The following is a 15,313-nucleotide window of genomic DNA, read 5'->3' as shown; positions in this document are numbered from 1 at the left end:
TCTCGTCGCTCCCTTCGGCGAAGTCATCATGGAAGCCCGTCAGGTCGGCACTCGATAGAGATCATTCTAGGGAGGTTTAAAATTTTTTTCCTTTCCGTTCTGATTGTATCCTTGTTTTTTTTTGCACTCCCTTTCGAGTATCAAGACTGTCATTAGGTTTTTTTAATCTTTGTTTTGTCCCTTATTGGTATTTTTTTTTAACCTTGTACGGTTAGATGATTGAGAAAGTAGGTTGTTTTCCTGTGGTTTTTATTTTTTTTTTAATTTTTTAATGTTTTAGTTGGCATTTGGTCGTTTTTGAGCATAAAGCTTTAGCTTGATCTATTGTTCGCCTTCGATTCTTCTTTTTGGTCCCTGAAAAAGGCTTCTGCTTTTTTTAATCTAGGGTTTATAGTAGTTGTGGAGATCTAGAAGATATTTGGTTTGATCTTTTTTTCTGTTAAATTTGATGAATGTAATTTTTTCTTATTTTTTTTTTTGGGTACTTTTAGATGACTTGGCTGGATCATCGAGAAGGCTGCGTGCTGTGAATTCAAGGTCTAGGGCAGTTTATAGCTGTTCTAAATGGGCTGTTTTCAATCAAAGGGTCGAAGGCAATTCCCAGGATACGAGGACCCCGTTTTTCTGGCTTCTCAGACAGCATGTAATTAAAATTTATTCTTGGTTTCCTTATCGTTGGAAAATTCATTCTTGGTTTCCTTATCGTTGGAAAATTCATCTTCAGATTTATGAACGATAGTTTTAGCTTTCAACCCTGAGTTTTATCTTAGTTTTTGATTAAAAAAAAATTGAACTTTGTTTTTTCCAGATTGACTGCTGCAGAATTTTAGGCATATTGAAGTGATCACATGTTTTTGATCTAGGTGTTATCTTCTATTAGCGACACTGGGATGGGGTTCCATTAGTGAAAATTACTATCTTTCATTTGTAGTGTAGAGAGAACACAAGTCCTCCTTGGATTAATTGAGAAGAAAATTCAAATTTTGTTGATAGATGAAGGAGAAGTTAATGTTTGAGATTAAACTTGCCTTGAGTATTACTGTAAACACATTACACTTTTCCCTACTCCTATAAACTTGGTCTCACTCAAGATAAACTCATTCCTAAATACTTGGCCCATGGTGAACCAACGCCCTAAAAGAACCAATTAGAAATGTGACAATGTGACTTATCCTGACAATTATCCTGCTCTTGTTGATTTAGAACTGAAGTTTTGTTCAAGCAACTCATCCATAGTTGAATTGGTTGCTGAAATGAGAAAGAAGCACATAACATCTATTCTCATGCTTAATAAAATTATTCTATTTTCTAGATCTCATGCTTGATGTGTTTCAACGAGTAACAAAATTATGTAGCCAACCAAAAATAGTTCCCTGTTACTAATATATGTGGTCATGGTTTGAATTATAAACTTTAGCTTTCTTTTTAATATGTGGTCATGGTTTGGATGGTATCATATTGTGTAAATTATTTCACGATTTTCATTGTGCGCCAGAGCTGGTAATTGGGTAGGACTCAAAATAGGTTATAGTGAGTCAAAATTACCATGTTAAGTGGATTCCTCTCATGCCACTAGCCTAGATTATCTGATCGATGTCTTTTCTATTGTCTATACTAGTGGAAGGGATGGAGCTCGCACAGAGGGGGGAGAAAGAGGATTAAGAGAATTAGGATTTAGGGTGGTGGGGAAGGGGGAGGTCACACCATTGTATCAAACTGCTTATGTATTGTATTATTGCAGTAGAAATACTACAGCCTAGTCAGTGTGGTATAAGTTAAGATCCTCATGCACCACATTTATGGGTCAAGCGTATTGTAATCTAAACTGCTATTCTTCTTACTGCTTTGATTTGTTCGTGTGACAATAATGCACATGGAGATTGCTAGATGCCATTTTACTGAAATCCAGTTCTCTTAGTATTCTTCTGATGGAACATAAGCTGGAGTATTCATGTATGTTCTACTGTTACAGTCACCGTCAGTGAAGTTGAGGCATTGTTTGAACTTTTCAAGAGCATTAGCAGTTCTGTAATAGATGATGGATTAATCAACAAGGTAAACAAGATTCTGCCATCTGTTCCTGCTTTCTTCCATTATGGTTATGTTCCTGAGCGTTATTTTCATTGATGAATTGTTATTTTCATAAATATTCTGGATTACTGACTTTTATAACTAATTTTATCATTTCATGTTCTCTTGAATGACTAGATAGGATTATGGTTTCCCGTTTTCATTGCCATAATTACCAAGTTTTCCCCTCTTAAAACATAATGCTCAATGTTGGTGCTTCTTAAATTAAGCTGATCAAAGATGACATCATGACGCTGGGAGTGTACAGGCCATTCATATACTCCTTGCAACTACTTGAAATGCTATGTGAATGTAATCTTTCTGAAGATTAACCAGTTGCAGCTGGCATTTTTTCATCCACAAGGACCACAGCAATCAATGTGACTAAAGACTCATGTCTTTCATAGTTTACTGGCTTTGTAAAGATTTCTGACATCCCCAGATGAGATTCTGTGTATCAATATTTGAGCAGTTAGTTACTAATATAATTACTTTGCAGATAATTTATATTTGATATACAGCTACCAAAAATGACAATGTTATCAGTTGACACTATCCTGTATTTCAATGAACGTAACCAATTTTAGTCCCCTCGAGACGGTCTAGTGGCTAGCGCATGAGGTACTGCCACCATGAGGTTTGGAGTTTGAATCTCGGCATAGCTGAGGTAAATGCCTCTCTCATGTGCCGGTCATTATTCCAAAGGCTAGTAGCCACCTGTGATTTACCTCCTCCGTGTTGGCGGGGGCGCTGGGGGCGAACGTTGTCGCCTTTTGCCACCATGAACGTAACCAATCTTTCACTCATTCGATGAAATTTCAGCAAGCTAAACCAACACTCACAGCATCAGCAATTTGCTTGTTGCTTTATCAAAGTGAGTTGAAGATGAGATATCCATAAGTTTATCTCAGTTAGTGATGCCAAATGGCCATACTTAAACATTTCTTAGGTTGGTTGGTGACGTTTGTCTTATCAATAATTACATTTTTCCTCTTTGTTGTTTTTTCCCTGTTATTTCATGTAAACTTGCTGTATATTTATATTTTCAGTAGGGCTCATGTTCTGCATACCTTGTATAGCTAGTTAGTGTATGCCCTTCTTGCTAGTTGCTTTGTATATGCTGATTATGTAATGCTGATCTGTTGAGGTTTCCCTTGTAAAGTAACAAATTATTTACTATTTAGAGTGTCTTGATTACATGCCTTTTATGCAGGAGGAGTTCCAACTTGCGTTATTTAAAACTGGAAAGAAGGAAAATCTTTTTGCAAACAGGGTACTATGTTATAAAGAGCTCCTAGTTCATATTGTCCACATTACTATCCAAAGTTATCAAGATCTGTTTTAATGTGAATAGGAATTTTTATCAACATTGTTTCATTAAATGGTATGCAAATTTCTTGTCAATTGTGAATTGCATGTAATCTAGTATCATATTGTGATCACTAACACAAACTGCTTCCTCTTCAAGCTTTTCTTGTTTGTTGCCATGATTTGAGGATATTTAGGTTTGTGAAAAGCTAGAGAAAGATTGTCTACATAATTGTGAGATATCAACATGCTAATGAAATCTATTTATTTTTGGTCAGATTAAGAATATGAATTGCAAAAATGATTATGCCTTATTCTGCTGGGAAGCATATTAAACCAGACCTTAATTTTTCCAAATATAACCATCTTTTTGGGGGCATGCCACTACGTTGTGGATTCTGACAATATGCTACTATATTGTAGAGGCTGATGACAGAGTGTATCCTGTTAATTTGTCACAAGATTCTCAAAATGACACTATATATATCTTTCTTCTCTTCTTGCTTTTGTCATTTAATTAATAAAAGATGCCATAAATTGGGTAAATTAGAGCTGTTCTTATATTTTCTATACTCTTTTGCTAGTTATCACTTACATTTTCTGGCAATATGCTACTATATTGTAGAGGCTGATGACAGAGTGTATCCTGTTAATTTGTCACAAGATTCTCAAAATGACACTATATATATCATTCTTCTCTTCTTGCTTTTGTCATTTAATTAATAAAAGATGCCATAAATTGGGTAAATTAGAACTGTTCTTACATTTTCTATACTCTTTTGCTAGTTATTACTTAGAAATTTTGTTTGCAGATCTTCAATCTATTTGATGTAAAGCAAAAAGGTGTTATTGATTTTGGGGACTTTGTTCGAGCGCTGAATGTTTTTCATCCAAATGCTCCACATGAAGACAAAGTTGATTGTAAGTATGTATGGGTTTTATGGAATATTTGAATCACTAGGAATCTTATTGCAAACTCCATTTTAATCTACAGTTTGCTTCAAGCTTTATGATCTTGATGGTACCGGCTTCATTGAAAGGAAAGAGGTATCTTGATGAATGGTTAATTGTTGATTAACACATGGATTATGGACAGTTGGTAGATGCTAGATACATCTGTATAGAGGACTTTATAAATTGAACTCTGACATTTGAATTTCAAATTTGTTTTATGTCTAGGTTTATTGATCTAGTTTTTCTATAGGTCTGAGACAAGCAATTACTCCTTGTAATATGCTTTAATGTTTTTGTAATGCTTTATGTTCTATCGCATAGGAGCGACACATTCTGATTATCCTGAGCGAAGAATTGGTAAGATAAGAGGAAACTATTTGAGAAAAGAACCAGATCAGTACATTTTACTGAAGTTGTAAATATATAGTTCGAAGACAGTAATATAAGAGCAAATTATCAACTTTTACCATGTAATAGAATTGGTGAGGATAAACATTGGCTGCAGAACCCTTACTATGGTTTGGTAGACTAGATCTCCCACTTAATAAGCCTGTTCTTTCTAAAATATTCTGGTTGGCTGTTTCTTGCCAGATTTTGTATCAACAACTGCATATAGGTTGAAAAAATTAGTCCAAAGGAAATGGCTATGCGTTACTTGCTATGGAAGTATTTAAGAACACTCCCAGCAGTCGTATATCAAGATTAAGATGGAAACTTATGAACTCAATCCTCATATCTATTTCTTTCCTTCTTCTTTTCAATTTCTATATTCTGTAACTCCTGCTGGATCATAACATGCAAAATGCACGGCAAATGCTAAGTTTCCCGAATGAAGCACTAATTAAGCTCATGCATTTATGATTAATCTTATTGATTAATGCATTAATCTTCTGTTTTATTTATGATATATTCCAACATGGGCCTTGCCATTTAATCTGGTTGGCAGGTGAAGCAGATGCTGATTGCTCTGCTGTCTGAATCAGAGATGAGATTGGCTGATGAAGTTGTGGAGTCAATTTTAGATAAGGTTTGTTGCCACAACTGATTTCACAATTGCAAGAAGTTAGCAAAACCTCTAACAATTTGTACATTTTCTTGAACAGACATTTCAAGAAGCTGATGCTAATCAAGACGGAAAAATAGATAAAACAGAATGGGAAAATTTTGTCTCTCACAATCCATCGTTGATGAAGATCATGACCCTTCCATATCTCAGGCAAGTGATTCTGCTGTTAGGAAGTAAACTGTATAGCTGAGGATTCTTTGTTCAATGATTGATGTGTTCCTTTCTATGCCTTTCGTGGTTCTGCACAAATACCAAAATTATCAAAATGATAATTAAATCGAAGAATCTGCTGATCGCCTTTAATTATCACAGAAGAATTCTGTTGATGTTTCTTCCATATTCATAAACCGTTTCTTGTTCATGTTCAAAATTAGCTGAAAATTATCCTACATTTGGAATAGTCAATATTCGATTTGGATTATTAATACATGTGCTTTGTGCAAAAGCACTTCACTCTTAACTCGATGTGCGATAAATGTGCAGGGACATAACTACAACGTTTCCAAGTTTTGTGTTCCATTCTGAGGTCGAGGACATTGCTACCTGAAGAATATTGTGTTAGCGTAGACTAGGAGTTTATAAGACAATAGGCAGCTGCTATCCCATGAAGAAAAGGAGCAAACTAGCAATGAAAATGATCGCCATTCTGCAAAAGTTTTCCAGCCAAAAGCTTCATGATACATTTGTGTATTATTAGATACGCACAAGCTTCCAATATTTCTATTATCCATTTGGAATGAACTGAGTGCTTTGGATTGATAGTGTTGTTTAAGTTTCTTCAACGAGGTTATACAAATTTTTTGTTTCTGAATTTGTTCTTTGAATTTGAATTTTAATTCTGAAGAGCGCATGTGACCTTTTTCTTTGTTTTTCATTTTGTTTTTTTTTATTCTCAATTTAGTACCATTTTACGTAATTCTTCGAGATGTGCTTAGAATAATATACAATTACGTGAAATTCATAATAAAGAAAGATTAAATCTAATGAGAAATTCACAGTAGGTAATCAATATATTATATATTTATTGGGAAGAAAATTCTACTCTCGGATTTTGCCCAACTTGGACTTGAGGGAAACTAAAAAAATACACGGGCTAAAATGACATGACTACGTAATGGGCCGGGCCATGAATCGCAAAATTCCACGTACAGCCGTACTCGTTATTAGATCGCTACCGCTCGTTCATCAAACTTCGTCCCCTCCCCCGTTTCTCTTCCGTGAGAAAGAGCCGGAGATTTGTACCAATATCCGCTTCTTCTGCCTCGAATTCCTTCTCCCGTTCCTACAAATCAATGGTTCCATGGCACCAGTTATGGTGATTTCTTCACACCATAATGGTTTCGATCGTTTTCATTGCGTAATGGCGCTTTGAATCAATTTTGAGCTGTGGTTTGGGATTAGGGCTGGGCTGATCGGCCAGTGGGAGATATGTACAGGAGCGGGAACGGATCCAAGGTGGAGGCTGGATCCTTGGATCGGAAGCGGATCAATGATGCGCTCGACAAGCACCTAGAGAAATCCTCGCCGTCGGCCTCAAGAGGCTTGATTGGCAAGGATAAAGACAGGCTCCCACTAGCCTCTTCAGCCTCCGGGAAGCAGCCGGAACACCTTTCCGTCCCAAAAAACAAGGGTTCCGACGGTAAAGGTTCTTCCTTGAGAGGTCTATTTTTGAAAAAGTTGATTTGGAACCTTATTTTGGGACATTAAGCTAGAATCAATGAGTAGTCAATCTAGATATTGGTAGTGTTTTGTCTGTGCTTTGCATAAATTTATTTTGCATATGTTATCGCAGAAGAGTCAGAAACAGATAGTGAAGAATCTGATATCAGTGGTTCTGACGGGGAAGACACATCTTGGATTTCATGGTTCTGTAATCTAAGGGGGAATGAATTTTTCTGTGAAGTTGATGAAGAATACATTCAAGATGATTTCAACCTATGTGGAATAAGTAGTCAAGTTCCTTATTATGATTTTGCTCTTGATCTGATCTTGGATATCGAGTCTTCTCATGGTAAGCTTCACTAATGCGTCTACATAATTTCATGAATGAACACTATTTTTCCTATCTGAATTTAAAAATAGGTAAATTGTAGATATCTACCTTTTCAATTTTATCAATATTTTTTTTTTTGTTCTTTTTAGCCCTTCATTCCATATTTGGCGAAATACAATGAGTGGATAATCATTCTTCCTTATATTCATGTTTTGAAGACATCCATCCTTTATCTGTTATTTATTCTTATTTTTTTCATGTATGTTTTGGTTCCCAAAAGTTTCATCAACCACTGTGAGCAGAGAACATAAATTGCTGGACACATGTTCTGTATACTTTACTAGCTTTGCCACTATTACAAGCTTAACAAATATATATTCTCTAAGTTTTATGAAAGCACACTGGTCAACGATGCTCTCTAGAGAGACTAAAGCATTTACTGACTAGAGAATTGCTTTCCTTGTCATGAGTAGTGAAAATTGTTGCTTGAACATTTCAAATTCTTAATGTTGTGTCGAACAACCAATAGATTTTGCATACATAACATTTGTATGCATGACATCTAAAAGCATAGTAATGAAGAATAGTAGTATGATAGATTAAGTGCATGGCCCAGATACGTAGCATGATAGATTAATTGCACGGCCCACATACTTTTTTTGTTTGTAGATGTTTGAGGAAGGGGAGCCTTGATGCAAAAGTTAATGTGACCTAGAGGTCACGGGTTTGAGTCTTAGAAACAACCTCTTGCAAAATAGGATAAGATTGCGTAACGTGCATTGGCGGGAGCTTCGTGCACCGGGCTGCCCTTTTATGTTTGAGAATGTCATATATGTGTCAATTTCATATAAGCTTTTATGTGCATATATTTGTGGATAAATCTATCCCTGGATTTCAAACTGACCAGGAGACATGTTTACTGAGGAACAAAATGAGTTAGTTGAATCAGCAGCAGAGATGCTCTATGGCTTGATACATGTTCGATATATATTAACTAGTAAAGGGATGGTTGCCATGGTAAGATCTTGATGCTGTCAATGTTTTATCATTATTTAATTGTTCAATTGTGATGACATAATTAGTGGCAACCTAGCTAGAGAAATACAAGAACTATGATTTTGGAAGATGCCCTCGAGTTTACTGTAGTGGTCAACCCTGTCTTCCTGTTGGGCAATCAGACATTCCTCGATCAAGCACTGTGAAAATTTATTGTCCTAAATGTGAAGACGTATACTATCCAAGATCGAAGTACCAAGGCAGTATCCTTTCTCCAACTAATTACTTAATTTTCAGTTATGTTCGTCTATGATAAGTGTTGAAACCAACTGTTTCCCTAGTACAATATTTAACCTTCTAAATTTCAATGCATAATAATTTATTTATGGTTCTTGTCCTATATTGATGTTAAGAGTAAAATGGTCCATATGTTCTTATAGCAGAGTATAAATTTAGCAGTAACGCATATGTGAATATCTGAGAAAGTATTTTGCCTCTTAAGAGTTTCAGAATCATCAAATATCCTCCTGTATTTTCAAACTCTTGCTATTTCACCTCTAATCGTTAATACTGTTATTTTACTTGACGGAAAGTGATGAGGCATATATGTGGGTAATGGGTATGCAACCCATGCCATTATTCTGTTGTATTTTGATGATTTAAAAAACTCAAGATGAAGTGGTACGAAGTTATCCCACTGCTAAGCTGCCCTATGAAAGTTTCCTTGACCTCGCTTGCACAGATATTGATGGAGCTCACTTTGGGACAACGTTCCCTCACTTGTTTCTGATGACATACGGGCACCTCAAGCCGCAAAAGCCATCTCAACGGTACGTTCCAAGGGTTTTTGGCTTCAAACTTCACAGGCCATGAGGAACAAGTCAGGCAGCAAGATGAAATATAGTAAACTCCAGACTTCAACCAGCATCAACTATTCTCTCCATGATTTAGGGTATTTACTTTGTTGAGTTGCCCTATCACAGCATCATTCCGCTTGCATCTTAGTCCTGTTAAAGCTACCGAACGACTATAACATCGTATGGTTTATTTATTCTATGGTTTGCCATATATATTCGTATTTTAGATCTCGTCCTAAGTCTTATTAGTTACTTTCCACACAAACCGATAGTTCAAATAACACCCAAAGATAGGGTATGGCTTCATCATCAGAAGTATGGCTTTACTTTCTTCCCTTCCGCTTAGTTTGGTTTCAAAATGGTCCGAGTGATGCACAAGAATGAACAAAATGATTTAGTTACTCCATCGCGTCTCCTACTCATAGATAGACAAGGTGACACAAATACATAAAAATGATTTATTTGAATACTAGGAAATAAAGCTGACCACATTAATTGGGAATTAACAAAATGGAATAGAGCAATTGAATTAAGGACGTTAAAGTTAAACGATTGATAATGAAACCCAAGAGAAGCGTTAATTAAGGATAAATGGGAAGGAGCAGCGGGGTTAGGAGAGTAACTGAGCTGACCACATTTTTTTGTCTCTATTTCTACTATGGCCCAAAGTCCCGATTAAATAAAATTTTATCTTTGTGAACTAATCAAAATTTATACATCGTCCAATGCAGAGTAGCAACTTAGTTATTGTTCTGAACGTAAAGTCTATATTCTGACGTCCAAATCGGACGACGTCACAGTAGATAAGCCACAGCGTGTAGAAGATCTGCACGTCCACGTGTAATACACGTGCAAATCCCAGCAACGTATGACAAGTATATGCGAAGGAAAGCCAGCTCTCAGTTGGACTAACGCCGAGACCAGGGGAGGAGTGGGGAGAGAGAGAGAGAGAGGCTTCCGCGAATGCCCTTCTATAAGACGGGGGCGGCGAAGACGGGGCACAGCCGGCTGGAGGACTGACGTCCAGAGCGGGAAGGAGAGCCGCGCCAATCTAGGGTTCGCATCGGTCGCGTGATTTTGTTTTCTTGAATCGGAAGCGGACGAGGTGAGCTTGTTCATCCTCGCCGATCGCTTCTATTTTTTTGAGGAGGTGGTTGTCGGGGCGATGCCATTCGGCGTCGCATTTTTTTTGGGATCGCTCGTTCATTTTCCTTCTTCAATTTTTTTCTGATGTTCGCTAGGTCTTTTAATCGCACGCTTGTCGGATTCACCCTTTCGATATTCTCTCTCGCTCCCTTCGTATGGTTTACGAACTGTGTATTCGGTACTTCGTAGTGTAGCTTTTGGATTTCCTAAAAAGTTTGCTGTTTATTGGGAAAGGATAAGATCATAAGAAGAAAATAGGACCAGAATTTTACTCTCCGAGTGTAGTTTTAGTTCCATAAAATAGTTTTAGCGTTGATCGAAGTCTTGTGTCATCTCACTGTTTGGTGTGCGATCATGTTCAACTAGCGAATAAGGCCAGAATTCAAGCGATGAGTGGAGACTATATTCTATTCTCCCTCTCAAACTGAAGGTGCTGCAACTAGCATCTTCAGTTTGCATTCATGATTCAACACATGAAGTTATTTTAGACGCATGAAGTAGATGTTTGGCCTGAAAGATGAAAGATGATCTATCGAAAACCTTCAAGATTACAGGATGCTTGCGAATTCTCAACCAATTAAAGATTTAAATCAATGCACAATGTCAGATTGAACAATCCACTTGGCCTGGATGAACGAACTACACCTTTTCACAGGATTACACGATAACTACTGTACCAGTACTTCCGATTTACTGCCCCCACTAGATCAAAAAGCTCTCTTGGCCTATTAATGCCTGTCTGAGCATTTTCACAGGATTATGGGATAATTGCTACACTAATGCAGCACTTTTGAATTACTTGTTTTTCTCCAATCGTTTATCTGCATGTTTTTGCAGCATTGTTGAATAACTAAGAATCGTCTGATGAAGTGATTGATAATGTGATTCATCGGATCGAGAGGTGCATTGACAGTGGAAGATTCTGATCTTCAGTTCAATGTGCCTAATCTCTGAAGATAGTCATGAGATAGCCAATGACGGCATGGTTGATGTTTAAATTTGCTGATGAAAGACAACCGTGAAGACACAAATCAATTTGGGAAACACTGATGAAGATGGAGTAATGAATGCCATACGCTGTGAAAAGATAGGTAAAAAGTGACAGCTGGACCAAATTACCTGAACTTATCAAACCGAGAGATTGAGATTATGACTCCAAATAACTTCCTTTTTCTTAATAGTTTATTTTCATTTGCTCTGGTTCCATCAACCATAATTTTCCTTCTAACCAAGGTTGCTTTCGATTTGCCTCCTTTTCATCAACTACCTATTAATACTGTAGTTCATCATCTGCCATTATATGCATAAGAACCCATTGATGATGTGGTCACATAGATGTCAAAAACATGCAAGTAAAAGTTGGTGGCTTAGTAGCACACAGTATGCCCTTGCTATGATGATCTCCAATGCATTTAAATATGTGCAGATCTTGTGATATGCTTTGGGAAGCTGTAACTGGAGGATGACTGGCTTGCCGGTTTAGTCAAAACACAACCAAGAAAAGTAGCTGGTGATGGCCTAGGTTGGAGAGATGCTGTTGCCAGAGACAAGTGCAGAATCTAGGAAGTTTGTCTTTCCCCTTCATTAACTCACAACAAGAGGACAATAGAGAAGGATCTTCTCCCAGGTTGGAGGTTGGCGTTGACGCCTCTACAAATAACATTGACAAGAACCTGGTTCAACAGGAAGTTATGGAGTTCATCACCCTTCAAGATTGCATGAATATCTTTTTGAGCAGATTTGGTTCTTTGCAGCCACAACAGGCGGGATCTACTTAAGCAAATCAAAGAACTGGGCAGTCATGGGGATCAACAGAATCAATCTAAATATGACTAGTTCCCAGTGTTTTGAATATGACTTTGATGAAGTTTTTTCAGTGCTTTAGTATGTAAAATCTCTCTCTCTCTCTCTCTCTCTCTCTATATATATATATATATATATATATATCTGAAAAAGGATTTTGAGGGAACTAAGCATTCACCTACTCAGTTTTCAATTAGTTACAAGTAGTATTTACAAAGACACCAAGAGTTTTAAGCAGTCCTGAAACAAATCTGCTAAGTTATTACAATAGTTGTCATGCAGTATCAGAGAAGTTGTGAGCACTACTCAGCAATGTGGGAGCTCACATAACTTGGATAATCTTTAGATGTGTCATGAACACCATCAAGCAACTTGGACCCAACCTCTTCAGAGCCAAGAGCAATTTGGACCAAATCTGCATAAACTCTGGCATATCAGAACTGAACACCATCAAGCATCGAAAGTGCTAGATGCTATGAAGCCTTGCTTGAATAGAGTTGACCACGTTTCGTTTCTTTGCCCAGATGCCGGGCAGCATCCACCCATGCTCTAGTCGATGTTCAGCTCATTCATCAGAAAAGAAAGAGCAGAGCACATAGCGCCATCCTGCTTGAACACATGGACAGTAAAGAAAATGTGATACCTGATATTCCTCAATCTGCCTAGTGCACAGCACAAGAATTCCCCAAGTGTTACTCCCTTTCTTCTGAGTATGCCCTTAGTATTTAATCTACCATACAAAAACTTTAACCTTAATTGCAGAGTTGGAAAACCAGATCACCTTGTTCCAGGGATCCTCCAAGCTCCCCTATGCATCAAGAACTGATATGGTCAGAAAATAGAAAAATTTCCTACCAAACACCTCCAACTAGCTTCAACAAATTGCCCCAGGTCCAAACTTCTCACCATTCCACGTAGGGATAGCAGTTCTTGATAAGGAATAGACCTGCTGAATATGAGTCCTAGCTGTATTCCTTATGAGAAACAAAAGCTTGCTTAGATTTTCAATCTTGTGGTCTGAGTGTGAAACATCTTCACTGTTCTAACTTTGCTTAGGAGACATGCTTTATTTAGATGATCGAACATTTTGATTTTGAACTACTAAATAATTTATTGATGCTTTTTGAAAACTCTAAATTTTTCATTCGAATAGTGTCATCCATTTTGTAGTTATATTTACTTGTCTATATATTGCTCAGAAACATTTCTATCAATTCCCCATCTATGGAAATGAACAATTGATAGGCCGAGTCTGCTAGTGAGCAGAGGATGCATGAGCATCTGAAGTTCCCTGTTTGTACAGAGGACGCATCACCGTTGAGAGCACCTAGCTTTTCAAAGCTATCTCATGCCTGAAGCACTAGAGAAGAAGAATCTCCAAACAAATAAGCAAAGTCTGAATTTCAGTGTTTATGGTACGAAGGCAATCAGTTTGCTAAGTATGCAGTATGCTTGTTTAATTTTTTTTCCTGTATTCCACTCTAAAATTTGGGTGTTTGTGGTGGTATCATGCAGGAAAATTTTGTATTTTTATACTTTTACTTGGACTTGAGCATTCTAAGGGTATAAGTTCTGGAACCCTGTTTCCGGATTTCGTTGGAGCATACAGTGAACACCTAGTGTATGACGATGAAGATCCGTTCTGTTTATCATATGAGGATAATTCTGTCTCTTGTCAGGAATTAAAAGGATTTGGAACTTTCAATACAACTTGCCTACTAAACTCAAGTTTGTATTTAGATGGAGATCTCTGTGTATATGGGTCAGGTAGCATTGAGATTTCCCCTCACGTTTCCATCACATGCCTTATTAAAGGATGCTCTGTTATCTTTCACATGTCTGGAAGCATTAAAATTAGTGAACATGCAAACATAGTAGCAGGCTCTGTTAGGTTAGTTGCTAAAAATCTTGCTTTGGATCACCATGCTACAATAAACACGACATCCTTGGGTGGATCACCACCTTCCCAGACAAGTGGCACCCCTATTGGTTACGATGGTGCTGGTGGAGGCCATGGGGGTCGTGGTGCTTCTTGTGTAAAAAGTAACAAGACTAACTGGGGCGGGGATGTTTATGCATGGTCAACGTTATTTAGGCCAAGGAGTTATGGGAGCAAGGGAGGTAGCATATCTGCTGAAAACCAATATGGAGGTGATGGTGGGGGCTGCATTCTCTTCAACATTAATGATACATTGCAATTGGATGGATCAGTTACTGCAGAAGGCGGACAAGGAGGTCTCAAAGGAGGAGGTGGATCTGGAGGAAGCATCATTGTCCATGCATTCAAGCTGTGAGAATCCCTGCTGCTCTATACAAACACTTTCTATTTGCTTTCTGTTATCCTTCTAGGTTTACTTGTGAATTTTGATAGTTGCCTCTATTGGAATCCATATGCTTGTGAATTTGATATTGTAAGATTTTAGTTTCTTGTCAATAATATGATATGTTTAGTAGCGCTATTCATCTTTGTTTGACATTAGTTGCAGGCTTTTAGAAAGTATATGCAGTCAACATGTTGTCGGGCTAGTGCATAGTTCATGTCTTTTATGGATGCAGATGTATTTACAATCATTGTTGAATTGTTTTTTGCCATTGCATTAATCTTGTTTCAACATTAGATGCAAGCTATTGGAAAGTGCATTATAGATAGGAAGCGTGTGGTTGCGTTTACACTTCTTGATGCATATGTTATACTAAAGCATTTGCAGATGAATTGCATTCAATTAAGAAAAATATTTTAGTATTAATTGCATTTGGGAAAACGTAATTTTCATAATTGGTAAGAAGTTTCTCAAAATAAAAAATTATATGAATAATTTATTATAACAAAATAGAAATCATATTCAAGTTTCTAAAGCTTATCTGTAAAACTTGTTTTTTCTAAACTATTCTCTTTATAGCAGTGGATCTTTTCCCTTATAAATGCCTCAGTTCTTTATTAAATTGAATATGAATTTGTTTGATCCAGTTGGTTTGTTTGCCTTTTTTTCCCTTCTAGTCTATCTAATCTATTTCAAGTTGTGTAAAGTTTGACTTAATTAATAAACTAGCTTAATATTAGCAATAAAATTTGAATGTGATTGACTATATGTTTATGCTGGTATTTCTGGTGCCGTGAAG

General features: G+C 37.0%; 3 protein-coding genes across 6 annotated transcripts in view; all 3 read left to right on the top strand.

The window, feature by feature from the left end:
- The first annotated feature begins 229 nt into the window (after positions 1-229).
- Positions 230-6,209, top strand: LOC121992717 (calcineurin B-like protein 1). Its single transcript, XM_042547251.1, has 9 exons — positions 230-421; positions 492-643; positions 1,973-2,055; positions 3,284-3,343; positions 4,191-4,299; positions 4,373-4,425; positions 5,279-5,359; positions 5,436-5,548; positions 5,882-6,209. The coding sequence occupies exons 2-9, from the start codon at positions 565-567 to the stop codon at positions 5,943-5,945; spliced, it is 642 nt and encodes a 213-aa protein (XP_042403185.1). The 5' UTR covers positions 230-421; positions 492-564; the 3' UTR covers positions 5,946-6,209.
- Positions 6,210-6,585: 376 nt separating this feature from the next.
- On the top strand, positions 6,586-9,475 carry LOC121992716 (putative casein kinase II subunit beta-4). Its single transcript, XM_042547249.1, has 6 exons — positions 6,586-6,713; positions 6,800-7,037; positions 7,191-7,409; positions 8,299-8,408; positions 8,485-8,650; positions 9,130-9,475. The coding sequence occupies exons 1-6, from the start codon at positions 6,699-6,701 to the stop codon at positions 9,258-9,260; spliced, it is 879 nt and encodes a 292-aa protein (XP_042403183.1). The 5' UTR covers positions 6,586-6,698; the 3' UTR covers positions 9,261-9,475.
- A 662-nt stretch (positions 9,476-10,137) lies between these two features.
- The window catches only part of LOC121992714, a 35,005-nt gene continuing 29,829 nt past the window's right edge, over positions 10,138-15,313 (top strand). Inside the window, exons 1-5 of one of the 4 annotated variants that reach the window (XM_042547246.1) lie at positions 10,138-10,349; positions 11,228-11,481; positions 11,817-12,274; positions 13,393-13,608; positions 13,709-14,483. In XM_042547246.1, the coding sequence (XP_042403180.1) occupies positions 13,542-13,608; positions 13,709-14,483 (842 nt within the window). In that variant the 5' untranslated portion in view covers positions 10,138-10,349; positions 11,228-11,481; positions 11,817-12,274; positions 13,393-13,541. The remainder of the gene's footprint in view (positions 10,350-11,227; positions 11,482-11,816; positions 12,275-13,392; positions 13,609-13,708; positions 14,484-15,313) is intronic. The other 3 variants (XM_042547247.1, XM_042547248.1, XM_042547245.1) reach the window with 3 other exon arrangements.

This window comes from Zingiber officinale, chromosome 6B (assembly GCF_018446385.1).
Source record: "Zingiber officinale cultivar Zhangliang chromosome 6B, Zo_v1.1, whole genome shotgun sequence".
Taxonomy (NCBI): Eukaryota; Viridiplantae; Streptophyta; class Magnoliopsida; order Zingiberales; family Zingiberaceae; genus Zingiber; species Zingiber officinale.
The sequence above is the reverse complement of the archived record's forward strand: the minus strand, read 5'-3'. Positions and strand labels throughout refer to the sequence as shown.